Below are 16,834 nucleotides of genomic sequence, written 5' to 3'. Positions count from 1 at the left end.
GTTGCCGTTGTCTTTTTCTAACCCCAGCACACACGTTAGCAACATGAGTGGGGCAAACGCTAAAAAGGGCTCTTCCTCCGGTGTGGTGGAGTGGATCAGCTCGGCCTGTCGGTTTGCAACAGATAGAAACGACTTCAGAAGGTAAGACAGAGCAGACAGCAGTGATAGTAAGAGGGTTTTTGGGGCGGTTAGCCGTGTTGCTAGCGTTAGCACTGGTGTGCCAATGAAAGAATCTGTCCTTGTCCTCTCACTCACTAGGCTACACTATAAGTACAGAAACAGACAATACAATTACAATTATGATCATCAGTTTAATGGAGTTGTATGATAATATTACCAGCGTAATAGTTGTTTTTAGTTTGTTTATCAATGAACAGAAGAAATGGGCTAATCTCATCGATTAACCACTTTGTCAAACTTTAGGGAGAGTCTAGTCTCTACTCTAAGGCCCTCAGAAAGCTTAATGTATACAGTATGACGGGTAGCTAGTTAATCAATGTTTAATGGCCGATATGTTCAGACAGTTGGATCCCAGCAGCACATTGTAAGCTATGTAGGATTACCTGGACACCGGAATTTAGAAAGATCCTACTATTGTTTGCATATTAGCATGCGATGGGTTTTTTGTTTTTCTTAAATATATGGTTCATATCTGTCAGAGGTAGAAAATTCTCAACATCTGTGTACCAAATATGCCAAAATACTGGCTCCCCAAGGATTAAGGTAAATGTCGCGTACCGGATATACTAGGTATGATGTTAAGCCTATAAGATATATTTATATATTCATATATTTATTTAAAAAAATAGCCAGCCTCTGTAGCTGTGGGGTAGACCCAAGACATGCTGGAGAGGTTATATTGCTCAGCTGATCTGGGAAAGCCTTGGCATCTCGCCCGGAGCAGGTGGTTGGGAAGGGAGCTCTGAGGGAAGTCTGAGCTTCTCTGCTTAGGCTGTTCTCTCCAGGACCTAGCTCTGGATAAAGAGAAGAATAAAAATTAATAGATGGGTGAGGTTATACATACCTGTTGTCTTATAAATTTATGTTTGATCAGTTTCCCCTCACAGCACAACCTGTAGCCACAGGTTGAACAGGGTATTGTTGCTGTTGATGGCATCACTGATTGTTTAAACCTTTTTTCTTTTCTTTTTTAAGGAATCTTCTGGTGAATTTGGGCTTGTTTGCAGCTGGTGTTTGGGTTGCAAGAAATCTCTCCGATTTTGACCTGATGTCTCCTCAGCCAGTGACATAGCGTGACCCAAATACATCACAACCAGGATGATGGTGAGGTCATCTTCTTTACTAGAGCTGGAGAGAGGTGTGATCTGTGTGCACACCTCTAATGAACAAAAGCAGAATTTATCACGGAATAACTGCTGTTTTTCTACAGATTATTCTGACTGACACGTTTCTTCTCCTTTAGGCATCTTGGACCAACAAAGAAGAAACAGTGGACACAAATAAACTCATGAAACAGTTTTTATGACGTGTTTTAGTTTGAAAACTTTTGTCTTGTTTACTTGTGTTAGATCCATTGACCTTTTGACCATTTGTTAGTTTTTTTAAACCTTTCTTGTAAGTGTAGATTACCTTTAAAAAAAACATTTAATTTTTGTGCTTGATTCCCAGCTAAGCAGTTACTTTAAATAGAAATATCTCTAGTCCTGCTGCTTGACTCCTCAGTCTCGTGTGACGTGATTTTTTTATGCAGTCATGTCTGTTTCAGAGCTCTTTGTTGCTGCTGCTCGTAAATATCTGTCTGCTGGTAGAAAGTCCCTCTCTGCTCCTCAGAGTCTGGACCTGGCTTCACAGGTGTCAGCTGTAGATTTGGGGTTGAAGCCTGCTGTTCTGTACGATATTAATGGTGCCTGTGCAGAGCAAATGAAGCACTATCTGAGCTCTTTACAGTCTCTCCAGCTTGTGTCTAAATCGCTTCTCACGCTGGATTTAAATGGAAATGGTCTCATTGTTAATCCGGTCACAGTCAAGTCAAATCTAGAGCAGGTTCTTCATGACGGGAGCAGCGTGGCTGTGATTGATGTCTGCCACTCACAGGAGACTCCCACCGTCGCTGACCCACTGAGGGGAGACCTGAAGCGCATGATACAAGATTTACTACTTCTACTGGGAGGGGTGCAGCAGCTTGACGGGGTTGAGAGGCTTCTCAGTGGCGGAGAGAAATGTGAGGAGTGGAACCTGTGCACTGTGTTTGGGCTCTTACTGGGTTACCCCGTCACTTACTGGTTTGATCACACTAAGAGTTTCGACAACTGTCTGTCCATGACTCCCCTCACGGTGGTTACGGCTTCAGCAACATGGCAGCCGGATACTACAGCTCACAGATGTTGTCTGTATTCCTTCAGTGTCCCAGCTGCTCTCCAAGAGGAGATAAAGTCTGACCTGGAAACCTGGAAGCTCCGTCTGCAGCAGAGATTTGAGCAGCAAAACCTCCTAAAAGATTTCACGATTAATCAATCTATAGTCACACTGCCCTCAGTTTGTCTGTGAACATGATGTAAGTTTGTCTTTAAAGCAAATGCTGTGGATTATTTATGACTGTAATAAACACTGTCAAAACAGCTGTTGGGTCATTGATGTGGGCGACAGGTTCCACAAGATGGACCAGAGTTAACACCTGGTTTTCAGAACACGTGCATTAATGTCGTTCTTCAGCGTGTGTGTTTGCGTCCTTGTATAGATAATGCTGTTTCAAGTGTTTAAATTCATGAGGAAAAATGTTCTCATTAGAACGTTTTAACTGATAAACTATATTGTCATTGACCTCACTCATGAAAATAGCGACTATAATGCAACATGACCTGACAATACATAACTCAGGTTAAGACTAGTGTGAGAGAAAGCTGTTTTGTTAGAGTGGGATGTCAAACTACATACATCACCCCCTGAGCTTCAGCGGACCGCAACAGTGAAACTCCACTTTCTGTCAGTGTAAAGTTTAACTACACATTTAATCTCTGAGACCTGTTACTATCAGAAAAAGCAGTGCGAGTTCTACAGCATATCTCAGTTTTTCCACAGATACAGAAATGCTGCTGTAGTTAATGGAAGAATCTGTCAGCACATCTCTTCAGGCTTAATTTGAGAGAGAAATGTTACAGAAAAAGCTCTAGTAGCCCATTACTCAGACTACCTTGTAATTAGAAAAGAGTGTTTTTTAAATTCAGATGTTTTTTTCTTACTATGCACAAATAAAATAGACATTTCTGTAATTTCATTGTTATCTACATCTTAATTACTTTGGTGTAGTATGAATAGCCATGAGGGAGCTCTTTATTAGCATGAAAACTTATGAAAATACATTCAGTCCAAAATTTTACACCCTTTGTGTTTTCAAAAGTCATGCAGTGGGCCGGATCGGAATCCTTGTTATCTGATTCTGGCCCTCATGTTTGATACACCAAGGTTCGAAACTTCTTTAATGATGAACATTTCCGGCTTGCAAGTGTGATAATAAATTCCAAAACCTCTTATTTTCTGAATATTTTATTACAGAAAGTTTCCACTGCATAACTTTAAAACGACAGCATAATGCCACTTTAAAATCCAGCCTGAAAAAGTTTAATTCAACCTACTTTAAGCTGTTTAATTCACAAAAAATGGAAATGCTGCCAAATTGAATACGGCAGCATTTAAAATCAATCAAAATACTAACCATCTGAGTATTGCATAATAAAAAAAAGGAAGAAGAACAAATTGCACCTTTTAAAACAGATCTGGTGGCAGAACATGAAAATAAACATTTATATTGCATCTTCCCATCTACATCAGAGCAGCCACCCTGTGTCTTTTTGTCTTATCAGAATAAAAGCGTTTGAATCCAAAGGTGTCGTCAGTATATAGTGATGGTGCTTTGTGTGTTTGATAAGACTTGAAAAGACATTGTACATGAATGCAGTCCATCTATAAAGTGAAAAGAGCTTGAGGAAGGAAACGGAGTACCTCTGTTTTCCTTCAAGCCTGCAAATTATTATTTCACTTCACACATTTGACCTGCACGCCATTATTGTGCCAATCTAAAACCAGCAATCACACAACAAAGCACAGCCCTTCTGTTTTCCTGGTAGGTTGACATTTGATTGCAGAGACAGGATTTCAGCTCCCTGACACCAACCTGCTGTATGAAGATCAGCTGGATTCAAGTCTTACACATTTATAGCTCACAATTATTAACATTCATTCACCTGCATACAGCGTGTAACAACAGGGAGCAACTGTTTCCATAAATCTGAGGTAGTTTTAACCTAACCAGCAGAGCACTTCAAGCTATTTAGGCTGCGGTCAGTCAGAGCGGCTGAATGACTGACAGCACTTCCCCGCAGCGGCCGCTGACTTTCAGCTCTGCCAGGTGGTCTGCTCGGGTGGGCCCTATGTTCAGGATGGCGACCGGCATCTCCCTGTCCCTCGCTGCCAGTAAAAACCTGTATCCTGAGTACACCTGAGAAACATCAATGAGGAACAACGTATTCAGTTAAGGAACTGTGTTGCTGAAAGCTAACAAACTGGTTTACTAGTTAATCCAAGACCCACCTGTAAAGATGACCCCGTGACGAGCACCGCGTCCGACTCTGCCAGCCTTTCGTGCACAAACTGCACAGTTGCTTTGTTCACGGAGTCTCCAAAAAACGTGACCTCAGGCTTCAGTATCCCCCCACAGTCATCACAGGAGGGAACTCTGAAATGGAGGACCTGCTCATCCTCCAAGAAGACGTCTCCGTCTGGGGCCACAGTGCCTGCCTGAGCTTGCCACTCTGGGTTTAAAGATATAAATCGCCTCTGGAGCTCCTCCCGTGCTGAGATGGCACCACAGCCAAGGCACGTGACCCTGAGGACGCCCAGATTTCATCCTCAAAATGTCTTCTAGTCAGTTAACATGCAAACAGACAGAATTTCCTAATAACTCCTGGTGATGCAGAGGGTGTGTGTTTTAATTACTGTCACCAAACCAATGTCTTTACAGACTGATGGATGTCAGTGACTGTTTCTCAGCTGTTCTTGAGTTTCTTTGGATCGTGGCATGATATATTGACTCGATTAGTGGCAGTGAAGTCCATTTTTCAGGAAGGGGGTAAATGCTTTCACAGAACTGCAGAATATAGTGGTGATTGCACATGAAAACATCACTAAAGTAATCAACATTTTGCCAATGACACCTGGAAACTTTTACCTACGTGGCATTCTCAGTGCATGGCTTTTACTCATAAATAAGTAGTGTTTATACAGTACATTGTATTGTATTGTTGTAAGACTGCCATAACTTCTTAATTGACGCTTATTGTCTATGATGCATATGTGAGTTTATGCGTTCTCACCTGTGGGCACAGCCGTGGAGCTCTGTGAGTCTCTTCTGACCTGCCTTTGAGTGAAGAGCATCTACATTCTGCGTAACCAGCCAGTGCAGCTTGCCCCTCTCCTCCCACCGCTGCAGGGCCTTGTGTGCAGAGTTCGGCCAGTGGGAGGAAAACTGCGGCCATCCGACGAAGTTTCTGGCCCAGTAGCGCTGACGGGACTTTGCGCTGCGGACAAACTCTGCGTACTGCATGGGTCGTCTGTCAGTGCGGGCGTACAGCCCGACGCCCTCCGATCGGTAATCGGGGATGCCCGACTCCGTGGACAGACCCGCTCCGGTCATGACAAACAGGCGTCTGGCTCGGGTCACAAAGTCCTGCAGCAGCTCCAGTGAGTGGGCGTCGGTGGTGCTGCAGGCGGGGACAAAGTTCATCAGCCCTGCAGGGACTGAGGAGGCTCTCCTTACAGGTGCTGTGTGTGGAGCCAGGACCCGCCATGGCAGCCTCATCATCTGCAAGCAGACGTTAAATAAACACACTTTTTGACACGATGGTTTTTTGTTTGTTTGTTTTTCCACGACAAATAAAAGATAGTAAGCGGGTAGTTTTCTCGCTATCTTATAATACACTTGTTATACTTTTATTATACAGTTTTTAAGTTTTAATTTCGAAAGAAACCTCGAATATGTAAGAAGGAAGAAGCATTAACAACACTTTCTTTTTACACACGTTTAAACATTTAGCTTGACAGTTAGTTTACCTTATTAGAGACTTACAGCGGTAGTTACAGTCAGTGAAGTCAGCAGCAGCAGAAAGTGACAGCAGCTAAAACGAGTTGTTGAATAACACAGCAAATCACTTACGAGATAACATTGGCAGGAACAGGAAATACCTATTTGATGGTAGCACCAAACACAGCCGCCTTGTAGTCTGGGAGTTGTAGTCTTAGTTGTATCTTAAGTTTAAGACATTTTTATTTGATGACACAGTCACATTGAATCATTTTTAGTTTTTGTGACAATCTCAAATAAGTAAATAATAATAACAATAATCATTATTTTCCCTCCACTGTCCTGGACTGTTTCATTTATCTTGTGGTTTGGCCTAATTTACACTTTTGCCTAGTGGAGCACTGACTGTTGCTTATTCAAGGATGTTTTCGCTTTCATTTGCAGTATCATTTGTTTATCTGTTTGTTAGGTGAATTCTTTTTGTTTCTAGTCCTGCAGCGAGTGCATGGCTGGCCTCTGGCCACAGGTTTGGTGGATATACTGGGAGTTCTCTCAATATTTGCATTAACATACAGTGGGGCAAAAAAGTATTTAGTCAGCCACCGATTGTGCAAGTTCCCCCACCTAAAATGATGACAGAGGTCAGTAATTTGCACCAGAGGTACACTTCAACTGTGAGAGAATGAATGTGAAAAAAAAAAAAAAAAAAAATCCATGAATCCACATGGTAGGATTTGTAAAGAATTTATTCGTAAATCAGGGTGGAAAATAAGTATTTGGTCAATAACAAAAATACAACTCAATACTTTGTAACATAACCTTTGCTGGCAATAACAGAGGTCAAAGGTTTACTATAGGTCTTTACCAGGTTTGCACACACAGTAGCTGGTATTTTGGCCCATTCCTCCATGCAGATCTTCTTGAGAGCAGTGATGTTTTGGGGCTGTCGCCGAGCAACACGGACTTTCAACTCCCGCCACAGATTTTCTATGGGGTTGAGGTCTGGAGACTGGCTAGGCCACTCCAGGACTGTCAAATGCTTCTTACGGAGCCACTCCTTTGTTGCCCGGGCGGTGTGTTTTGGATCATTGTCATGTTGGAAGACCCAGCCTTGTTTCATCTTCAAGGTTCTCACTGATGGAAGGAGGTTTTGGCTCAAAATCTCACGATACATGGCCCCATTCATTCTGTCCTTAACACGGATCAGTCGTCCTGTCCCCTTGGCAGAAAAACAGCCCCATAGCATGATGTTTCCACCCCCATGCTTCACAGTAGGTATGGTGTTCTTGGGATGCAACTCAGTATTCTTCTTCCTCCAAACACGACGAGTTGAGTTTATACCAAAAAGTTCTACTTTGGTTTCATCTGACCACATGACATTCTCCCAATCCTCTGCTGTATCATCCATGTGCTCTCTGGCAAACTTCAGACGGGCCTGGACATGCACTGGCTTCAGCAGCGGAACACGTCTGGCACTGCGGGATTTGATTCCCTGCCGTTGTAGTGTGTTACTGATGGTGACCTTTGTTACTTTGGTCCCAGCTCTCTGCAGGTCATTCACCAGGTCCCCCCGTGTGGTTCTGGGATCTTTGCTCACCGTTCTCATGATCATTTTGACCCCACGGGATGAGATCTTGCGTGGAGCCCCAGATCGAGGGAGATTATCAGTGGTCTTGTATGTCTTCCATTTTCTGATGATTGCTCCCACAGTTGATTTTTTCACACCAAGCTGCTTGCCTATTGTAGATTCACTCTTCCCAGTCTGGTGCAGGTCTACAATACTTTTCCTGGTGTCCTTCGAAAGCTCTTTGGTCTTGGCCATGGTGGAGTTTGGAGTCTGACTGTTTGAGGCTGTGGACAGGTGTATTTTATACAGATGATGATACATACAGGTAACGAGTGGGGGACAGAAAAGCTTCTTACAGAAGACGTTACAGGTCTGTGAGAGCCAGAGATTTTCCTTGTTTGAGGTGACCAAATACTTATTTTCCACCCTAATTTACGAATAAATTCTTTACAAATCCTACCATGTGAATTCATGGATTTTTTTTTCACATTCTGTCTCTGACAGTTGAAGTGTACCTCTGGTGCAAATTACTGACCTCTGTCATCATTTTAAGTGGGGGAACTTGCACAATCGGTGGCTGACTAAATACTTTTTTGCCCCACTGTAATTTGTTAGTATGTGCATTTAGTGCGGTATTTGTGGTAGCTTTCATAGTTTGTTTGCTAACAGAATACTCCTAGTGTCCCAGGAGAGGTTGGTTTGCTGCCAGCAGCTGAAGTTATGACTTCTTCCTTTTTTTCATAGTTTCAGTAAATCTTAATCAAGTTGTGGAGCCTGACCTACACTGACTCTTGTGGTCTCTTAACTGAAGCCTCTATATCCTTTTACTTAAACAGTAACATAAAGTCAGCTATGATGTCTACAAAATGGGAACAAAAGAGAGAAGTCTGTTAAACACACATCCTCACAAACTGACTAAAATCCATCCATTTATCCATTCTCTTCTTTGTGACTAATTCAGGGTAGCCGGGGGAGGCTGGAGCCTGTCCCAGATGACTAAAATCCCATTTAATATGCTGCTGCACCAACAAACTACTTGCAAAGCAACAAGATTTATTGCAAAGAAGCATTGTTACAACAAAGAAATAATCAAACAAACACAAGCTATGTGTAGTAAAAAATGTACGGGACCTTAGGACCTGCTGCTCAACGTCAGCGAGACACATTGGACTGTCCGGCCTGGGTATTTTAGGTGTGCAAATTTTGTGAGTTCTTTCAAATTTCTTCTTCTCTTTCTTCTCTACATATTTGAATTGTTTGCCTTTTTATCACTGCTAATGCCTTTTTCAGTTTGAGTGGTTTTTAATTTTCAATGTACTTATTTTGACCTACATCAGTTTTAGTTAAAATAATATATCTAAACAGAATAATATCAGTTTTATGTTTTTAAAAAACGTTTTACATTTGCTTTTAAAAAGTGCTTCAGAAATAAAGCAGATAAAGCAAAGTCAGTCCTGTTGGACTGTCACACACACTGTCCCAGGAGCCCAGATAATCTAAAATGTATTATTTAGTTGTATGACTGAGCATCCCCAAATCACACAAAAGTGTGTGGGAGGAATAATCATGGAAAAAAGAAGATTTTGCGCGCTCTCTCTGACTGTGATGATGAACAACAAGCAAAGGAATACGTCTTCACACAAGAAAAGGATTAATGTAGGTATCTGCCTTACAATATAAAGCCTAAAGGCGACTGCTGTTGTGATTTTGCGCAAAATAAATTGAATTGATTTCCTGGTTTCTAAGTAGTTTCGTAAAAGCAAGTCACCATCACTGCTTACTTTGAAACACCGGAGACTTTTTTTTAAAAATAAGCTGCTTTGTTTTGTTGAAACTCACTTGATCCCGTTCTTTTTTCAATTCAATTCAATTTTATTTATATAGCGCCAAATCACAACAAAAGTCGCCTCAAGGCGCTTCATAGATACAGAGAAAAACCCAACAATCATATGACCCCCTATGAGCAAGCACTTTGGCGACAGTGGGAAGGAAAAACTCCCTTTTAACAGGAAGAAACCTCCGGCAGAACCAGGCTCAGGGAGGGGCGGGGCCATCTGCTGCGACCGGTTGGGGTGAGAGAAGGAAGACAGGATAAAGACATGCTGTGGAAGAGAGACAGAGGTTAATAACAGATATGATTCAATGCAGAGAGGTCTATTAATACATAGTGAGTGAGAAAGGTGACTGGAAAGGAAAAACTCAATGCATCATGGGAATCCCCCGGCAGCCTATGCCTATTGCAGCATAACTAAGGGAGGATTCAGGGTCACCTGGTCCAGCCCTAACTAACTATATGCTTTAGCAAAAAGGAAAATTTTAAGCCTAATCTTAAAAGTAGAGATAGTGTCTGTCTCCCGAATCCAAACTGGAAGCTGGTTCCACAGAAGAGGGGCCTGAAAACTGAAGGCTCTCCCTCCCATTCTACTTTTAAATACTCTAGGAACAACAAGTAGGCCTGCAGAGCGAGAGCGAAGTGCTCTAATAGGGTGATATGGTAGTATAAGGCCATTAAGATAAGATGGGGCCTGATTATTTAAGACCTTGTATGTGAGGAGCAGGATTTTGAATTCAATTCTGGATTTAACAGGAAGCCAATGAAGGGAAGCCAAAACAGGAGAAATGTGCTCTCTCTTTCTAGTCCCTGTCAGCTGCAGAATTTTGGATTAGCTGAAGGCTTTTCAGCGAATTTTTTGGACATCCTGATAATAATGAATTACAGTAGTCCAGCCTGGAAGTAATAAATGCATGAACTAGTTTTTCAGCGTCACTCTGAGACAGGATATTTCTAATTTTAGAGATGTTGCGCAAATGGAAGAAAGCAGTCTTACATATTTGTTTAATATGTGCGTTGAAGAACATGTCCTGGTCAAAAATGACTCCAAGGTTCCTCACCGCGTTACTGGGGGCCAAGGTAATGCCATCCAGAGTAAGAATCTGGTTAGATACCATATTTCTAAGATTTTCAGGGCCGAGTACAATAACCTCAGTTTTATCTGAATTAAGAAGCAGAAAGTTAGCGGCCATTCAGGTCTTTATGTCTTTAAGACATTCCTGCAGTTTAACTAATTGGTGTGTGTTATCTGGCTTCATGGACAGATAGAGCTGGGTGTCATCTGCATAGCAGTGAAAATGTATGCTATGTCTTCTAATGATACTGCCTAAGGGAAGCATGTATAATGTAAACAGAATTGGTCCTAGCACTGAACCCTGTGGAACTCCATAATTAACCTCAGTGTGTGAAGAGGATTCTCCATTTACATGCACAAACTGGAGTCTATTAGATAGATATGATACAAACCACTGCAGCGCAGTACCTGTAATACCTACAGCATGTTCTAATCGCTCTAATAGGATATTATGGTCGACAGTATCGAATGCTGCACTAAGGTCTAGCAGGACAAGCACAGAGATGAGTCTACTGTCAGAGGCCATAAGAAGATCATTTGTAACCTTCACTAAAGCTGTTTCTGTGCTGTGCTGAACTCTGAAACCTGACTGAAACTCTTCAAATAAACCATTCCTCTGCAGATGATCTGTTAGCTGTTTGACAACTACTCTTTCAAGGATTTTTGATATGAAAGGAAGGTTGGAGATTGGCCTATAATTAGCTAAGACTGCTGGGTCTAGAGATGGCTTTTTGAGTAAAGGTTTAACTACAGCCAGCTTGAAGGCCTGTGGTACATAGCCGATCATTAGAGATAGGTTGATCATATTTAAGATCGAAGAATTAATTAATGGCAGGACTTCTTTGAGCAGTTTTGTAGGAATGGGGTCTAAAAGACAGGTTGATGGTTTGGAGGAAGTAATTATTGAAGTTAACTCAGAAAGATCAATTTGAGAAAAAGAGTCTAACTTAACATCAATGGTACTAAGAGTAGCTGTAGATAATATTACATCTGTGGGATGATTACTGGTAATTTTTTCTCTAATGATAAAAATTTTATTTGTGAAGAAGTTCATGAAGTCATTACTAGTTAACGTTAAAGGGATTGTTGGCTCAAAAGAGCTCTGACTTTTTGTCAGCCTGGCTACAGTGCTGAAGAGAAACCTGGGGTTGTTCTTATTTTCTTCAATCAGTGATGAATAGTAAGATGTTCTGGCTTTGCAGAGGGCTTTCTTATAAAGCAGCAAACTATTTCTCCAGGCTAAATTATGATCCTCTAAATTTGTGACACGCCATTTCCTCTCCAGATTACGAGTCATCTGCTTTAGGGTACGTGTTTGAGAATTATACCACGGAGTCAGGTACTTCTGATTTGAGGCCTTAGTTTTCACAGGAGCTACAGTATCCAGAGTCGTACGTAGTGAGGAGGTGAAATTATTAACAAGATAATCGACCTCTGTTGGGGTAGCGTTCAGATAGCTGCTCTGCTCTGTGTTGGTACAGGGCATTGAAGATGATAACAGTGGGTGGATTATATTCTTAAACTTAGTTACAGCGCTTTCAGAAAGACATCTACTTTGATAAAGTCTACTCTCCACCACTGTGTAATCAATTATTGTAAAAGTAAATGTTATCAGGAAATGATCAGACAGGAGAGGGTTTTCAGGAAACACTGTTAAATGTGCAGTTTCTATGCCATATGTTAAAACAAGATCTAGAGTGTGATTAAAGTGGTGGGTGGGTTCTTTTACATTTTGAGAGAAGCCAATTGAGTCTAATAACAGATTAAATGCCATGTTGAGGCTGTCATTTTTAGCATCTACATGGATGTTAAAATCACCCACAATAATTATTTTATCTGAGCTCAGAACTAAATCAGATAAAAAGTCTGAGAAATCAGACAGAAACTCTGTGTAAGGCCCAGGTGGACGATAGATGATAACAAGTAAGACTGGTTTCTGAGTTTCACAGCTGGGGTGGACGAGGCTAAGCATCAGGCTTTCAAATGAATTAAAAGTCTGTCTTGGTCTTTCATTAATTAATAGGCTGGTGTGAAAAATCGCTGCCACACCGCCCCCTCGGCCTGTGCTTCGAGATTTCTGGTAGTTAGAATGACTCGGGGGTGTTGATTCATTTAAACTAACATAATCATCCTGCTGCAACCAGGTTTCTGTAAGGCAGAGTAAATCAATTTGTTGATCAATTATTAAGTCATGTACTAACAGAGACTTGGAGGAGAGAGACCTAATATTTAATAATCCACATTTCACTGTTTTACTCTTTGGTTCAGATGTGGATACTTTATTGTTCTTTCTTTGTAATAGTTTATGTTTAAGTTGTTTGTTGCTGGTTTTTAGTTTATTTTTTGTCTGTTTGGGAGCTGACACAGTCTCTATGGAGATGGGTTTTTGGGGGGGTAGCAGGAGGAGAGAAGCTGCAGAGAGGCGTGTAAGACTGCAACTCTGCTTCCTGGTCCCAACTCTGGATAGTCATATTTTGGGGGGTTTAATAAATTTGTCCATATTTCTAGAAATGAGAGCTGCTCCATCCAAAGTGGGATGGATGCCGTCTCTCCTAACAAGACCAGGTTTCCTCCAGAAGGTTTGCCAATTATCTATGAAGCCCACATCTTTGCATCCGTAAAAGTTAATTAAAACAAAACAAAACACTAGCACCAAATTTATTAACGGTCGCCAGCGCAAAATCCTTTCTTCGCGTCAAAAAGCTACCTGGATTTATTAAAAAGGGTCAGTGTCGGTTATACAACTAAAAGACTTGAATACTTGTATTGTAACAGCTGGACATTTAAATGAATCATACAAACGCGACTGCCTGCTGAAATTTATGAGAAAACGCAAAAACAAAAAATAAAAAACAAAAATCAAATAAAAAAAAGCTTCTGAATTTGTTTGTGGGATTTGTGATAGTTAGGAATTTCTTGGGAATGAGATTATGCCTTTTCTTTTCAGAGTGAGTGCGTAACTGTGAGTGAATGGCTCGAAATTGTGAGCACAGTGCTGAAAGTTTGGCTCTGTCCTGTATCTTCCCTGAGTCATCATCCTGCATGTGTTATGTGTCAAATGACTTACTTACTTACTCTGTATTATTATAATAATAAATTTGGCGTTAAATATTATCATGACAGGCATGTCCACTCAGCTCGTCTTATTTGGTTTTCTTGCATGGCAAATTCTAAAAGTGCTGATGAACTGAAACCGATTAACTTACTGTTAATATTTTAGTTCCTCACTTGAAAACGAAAATGCGTGCCGCTCCTGCGTGGTCCTATAAGGTCTTTTCAAAGTAAAAGTCATCTAGAGCGTCACACATGCATCCGAGTCTTGTTTTTAAATCACATAAATAAATAAAATACCTGGTTGACCTCGTAGCTGTGATACAAAGCTCGTATAATGACGTACTTATACAGTTATGATCACAAACAGTGAATGGAAAGGGATGAAAAATTCTGGCAGTGGGCTGCAACATGAACTGAGTGAGGTGTCGTCGTGTATAGACGATCTTCGCAGCAGTAGTTTCGCGTTTAGGGGTTCAGGTCAGACCCCTTCCTCTAAAACGCGTTGGCTCTATGAACAGATCCTGTCCATTTGTGTATCCGGTAAGTTTGATTATTTAAACATATAAACTGCCGTTGTTCTTGTCAGCATCAGCTATCTGACTGCGTGTCCGTCTGCGATGTTGGCTTCAAACCGAAAATAAAACAGACCCCTGAGTGCGATGTCAGTGAGGTTATTTTTTAAGCTACGGTTTTGTGTTTTTAGCCTTTAAGTGACACTGTAACATTAGTTTGTTTTAGCGTCCTTTTTCTCTACTAATAAAGTTCACGAGTACCCAGAGCCACAGCCGCTGAACAATGATTTTTTTTAAACTAATAATATTTTATCAGAAACATTTTCCTGTAACTAGAAGTAACGTCTTACCAATATAATGGCTGAAGTGTAATCCAATATTTAAAAGTATCCTGTAGTACAGGGGTGGGCAATTCCAGGCCCCGAGGGCCGGTGTCCTGCAGGTTTTAGATCTCACCTTGGGTCAACACACCTGAATCACATGATTAGTTCATTACCAGGCCTCTGGGGAACTTCAGGACATGTTGAGGTGCTAACTTAGCCATTTAAATCAGCTGTGTTGGTTCAAGGACACATCTAAAACCTGCAGGGACACCGGCCCTCGATGCCTGGAGTTGCCCACCCCTGCTGTAGTAGTTGAGAGAAACCTATGCTAAAGACAGCCAGACATGCAGGTGAAGAGTCAAAACAAAAGTAAAGAAGTGCAGCAAAAGACAACATTCTGGACATTAATCAGATACATCAAGACTGGAATGAAGACACACAGCACATAATTCTATAACCCATAATTGTGATTCTAATCAGATATTACAAGGTCCTGAATTTAATTCAACAATAAGGCCAACATTTTTTGTTTAATGTTTTTTTTTTTTTTATAATAATTATTTCTTTGTTTCTTTCCCAGGTTGAAAGCTGTTTACATACATTTTAAGCTGCCATGGCTGTCACGAATGACATAAAAATCCCCCTATATGTAATTGGATTTATCTTGTCAGTCCTTTTCTGTATATGTAAATACATGTGCAAAAGCCCTGACAATGAAAATTGTAAGTACTCCACAGCTGCTACTTGTGTGTGTGTGTGTGTGTGTGTGTGTGTGTGTGGGTGGGTGGGTCGATGGGTGTGGGAGGAGGGTGTGGCAGGGAGGGATCAGTTAAGCCTTGATGATATACTTTGGTGCTCACTATTGTGGACATTTACACATCAATTTTTGTATTTTCTAATTAGTTTTTTATTTTGTTTTGACTTTTTGTTTTTAATTCAGTTAAGCTTCTGCTATTCTGAGTGTATTTTCTTTTTTCAAAAAGCATGTTGATTAATGTCTCATAGTGTGCCTGTAGGTGTAACTAGACGGCAGAGTGCGAATGTACTGTTTATAAGATTGGAGAAACCTGCAGTCAGCTGAGACTGAAGAAGTCACTTGGATGAGGGACAAAACGTTTCTCCCACTGAAAACGCTACGTCCAGATGAACAGAATCAACCTTTGGAAATTACACAACATTGAAAACTGTGAACACTAGACTACTAACAAACAGACAGGCAGACAGAACTGATTACATACTCTCTCTCTTTGGGGGAACAAAATTAAAACCTTGGATTACATAATTATAATGCCAGTTACAATGAAATGTAACATTGCTGAGATGCTGTTTCAATTAGAAAAACACAATTTTCTGTGCATCTTCTCCTAGAGGTCAAAAAGACTACTAAGACAATGACATGATAATCATCAGTCACTGATACCAAGTTTGATATGTATGAATGTGTAAAAACAAGCATACATGTTAAAAAAATTATACCCCCTAAAACATTTGCATCTGAGTTTTTACGTTTTGTTTTTTGTATCTTTGTTCCAGATGAATACTAACTTAACAACATATCCATATCTCCTGCACGTGGTAGTATTGTGATTTGATCACTACTTTGCACACCTGCTACTTAATGATTAACTGAATGTTAGATGAGTTTAGGTCAACCAGGTAGTTCATCTGGACAGGGAATATCTGGCAGATCAGGAATAGCTTTGAGTTCTAACAACAGCATTCCAGTTGAGGTTCTCCTGACAAGTGCAGGCAGGTTAAGGGGAGTGCAGTTCTGGCAGCAGCTGAAGCAAAAACCCAGGTCATGCTCCACGGTCTTTGACCCAGTTTGTGAGTTTATTATGGTCTTGTGAATCATTCGTTTGGATAAGAGATTTTCTAGTTTCTCTAGTGCATCTGAGTTTTTTATTTCTAGTTCATGGTTCTTTGTTTTGTTATGTTAGTTCCCATTAGTGTCTAGTCTGTTCCTGGTCTCATATCTATATTGTCATCAGTGACTCCTATTCTAGTCTGTTTAGTCTCCATGTTTCGTTATCCTTTGTTTTCCCGATCATGTTCCCATGTCTATCTGGTCTCTCTGTCCTTCCATATTAATTCATCTGTGGTCCAGTCCAGTGTCAAGTTCACGTGTCTCAGTCTAGAGCTGAGTGTGTGCTGTTTGCTTTATTTTGATAGTCTCCTGCCTCGTGTGTATTGTTTTTTACTTCCCTTGTCTCCTTAGCGAGTGATTAGCGTCAGCTGCGTACCCACCTGGGGTCTGTCCCGTCACGATCCTCTGTGTGTATATTGTCTGAGTCTTCCTCTGTTCCTTATCATGTTCCCCCTCATTGTGTCCAAGTTTGTGATACATACTTCAGTAACATTTAAGAATCTTCTAAGAACTGATGGAATTAAACTGGTTAAATACCTGTTGAAGTAACTTTTTTTTTGTTGCCCTC

The 16,834-nt window shown here is 40.9% G+C and overlaps 3 protein-coding genes across 5 annotated transcripts; 2 read left to right on the top strand and 1 right to left on the bottom strand.

Annotated features, from left to right (window-relative positions):
• Positions 1 to 15: 15 nt before the first annotated feature.
• tomm6 (translocase of outer mitochondrial membrane 6 homolog (yeast)) lies at positions 16 to 1,479 on the top strand. The gene is made up of 3 exons (XM_040052138.1): positions 16 to 141; positions 1,156 to 1,284; positions 1,424 to 1,479. The coding sequence occupies exons 1-2, from the start codon at positions 44 to 46 to the stop codon at positions 1,250 to 1,252; spliced, it is 195 nt and encodes a 64-aa protein (XP_039908072.1). The 5' UTR covers positions 16 to 43; the 3' UTR covers positions 1,253 to 1,284; positions 1,424 to 1,479.
• Positions 1,480 to 1,600: 121 nt separating this feature from the next.
• cunh1orf74 (chromosome unknown C1orf74 homolog) lies at positions 1,601 to 2,579 on the top strand. Its single transcript, XM_040052127.1, has one exon. The coding sequence runs from the start codon at positions 1,714 to 1,716 to the stop codon at positions 2,506 to 2,508; it is 795 nt and encodes a 264-aa protein (XP_039908061.1). The 5' UTR covers positions 1,601 to 1,713; the 3' UTR covers positions 2,509 to 2,579.
• Positions 2,580 to 3,970: 1,391 nt separating this feature from the next.
• Positions 3,971 to 14,538, bottom strand: sirt4 (sirtuin 4). Of its 3 annotated transcripts, none has more exons than XM_040052126.1 (4): positions 14,427 to 14,538; positions 5,331 to 5,818; positions 4,549 to 4,843; positions 3,971 to 4,456 (listed from the first exon to the last, which is right to left on the bottom strand). In XM_040052126.1, exons 2-4 carry the CDS (start codon positions 5,816 to 5,818, stop codon positions 4,304 to 4,306), a joined length of 936 nt encoding a protein of 311 aa, XP_039908060.1. In that variant the 5' UTR covers positions 14,427 to 14,538; the 3' UTR covers positions 3,971 to 4,303. The 3 variants fall into 3 exon arrangements, with proteins under 3 accessions (XP_039908060.1, XP_039908059.1, XP_039908058.1); XM_040052125.1 differs by lacking the exon at positions 14,427 to 14,538 and adding an exon at positions 6,083 to 6,209; XM_040052124.1 differs by lacking the exon at positions 14,427 to 14,538 and adding an exon at positions 6,067 to 6,194.
• Between the last annotated feature and the right edge of the window lie 2,296 nt (positions 14,539 to 16,834).

The sequence above is a fragment of the Simochromis diagramma genome, unplaced genomic scaffold (genome assembly GCF_900408965.1).
Source record: "Simochromis diagramma unplaced genomic scaffold, fSimDia1.1 OVJJ01000389.1, whole genome shotgun sequence".
Taxonomy (NCBI): Eukaryota; Metazoa; Chordata; class Actinopteri; order Cichliformes; family Cichlidae; genus Simochromis; species Simochromis diagramma.
The sequence above is the reverse complement of the archived record's forward strand: the minus strand, read 5'-3'. Positions and strand labels throughout refer to the sequence as shown.

Excerpts from the sequence above, each read along its gene's own strand:
- tomm6 (XM_040052138.1), top strand. The coding sequence starts at position 44 with ATGAGTGGGGCAAACGCTAAAAAGGGCTCTTCCTCCGGTGTGGTGGAG. Across the intron at positions 142-1,155 it reads GATAGAAACGACTTCAGAAG|GAATCTTCTGGTGAATTTGG; the intron begins GTAAGACAGAGC and ends TTCTTTTTTAAG.
- sirt4 (XM_040052126.1), bottom strand. The coding sequence starts at position 5,818 with ATGATGAGGCTGCCATGGCGGGTCCTGGCTCCACACACAGCACCTGTA. Across the intron at positions 4,844-5,330 it reads CTCCACGGCTGTGCCCACAG|GGTCACGTGCCTTGGCTGTG; the intron begins GTGAGAACGCAT and ends GGGCGTCCTCAG. Across the intron at positions 4,457-4,548 it reads TCACGGGGTCATCTTTACAG|GTGTACTCAGGATACAGGTT; the intron begins GTGGGTCTTGGA and ends GATGTTTCTCAG.
- cunh1orf74 (XM_040052127.1), top strand. The coding sequence starts at position 1,714 with ATGTCTGTTTCAGAGCTCTTTGTTGCTGCTGCTCGTAAATATCTGTCT.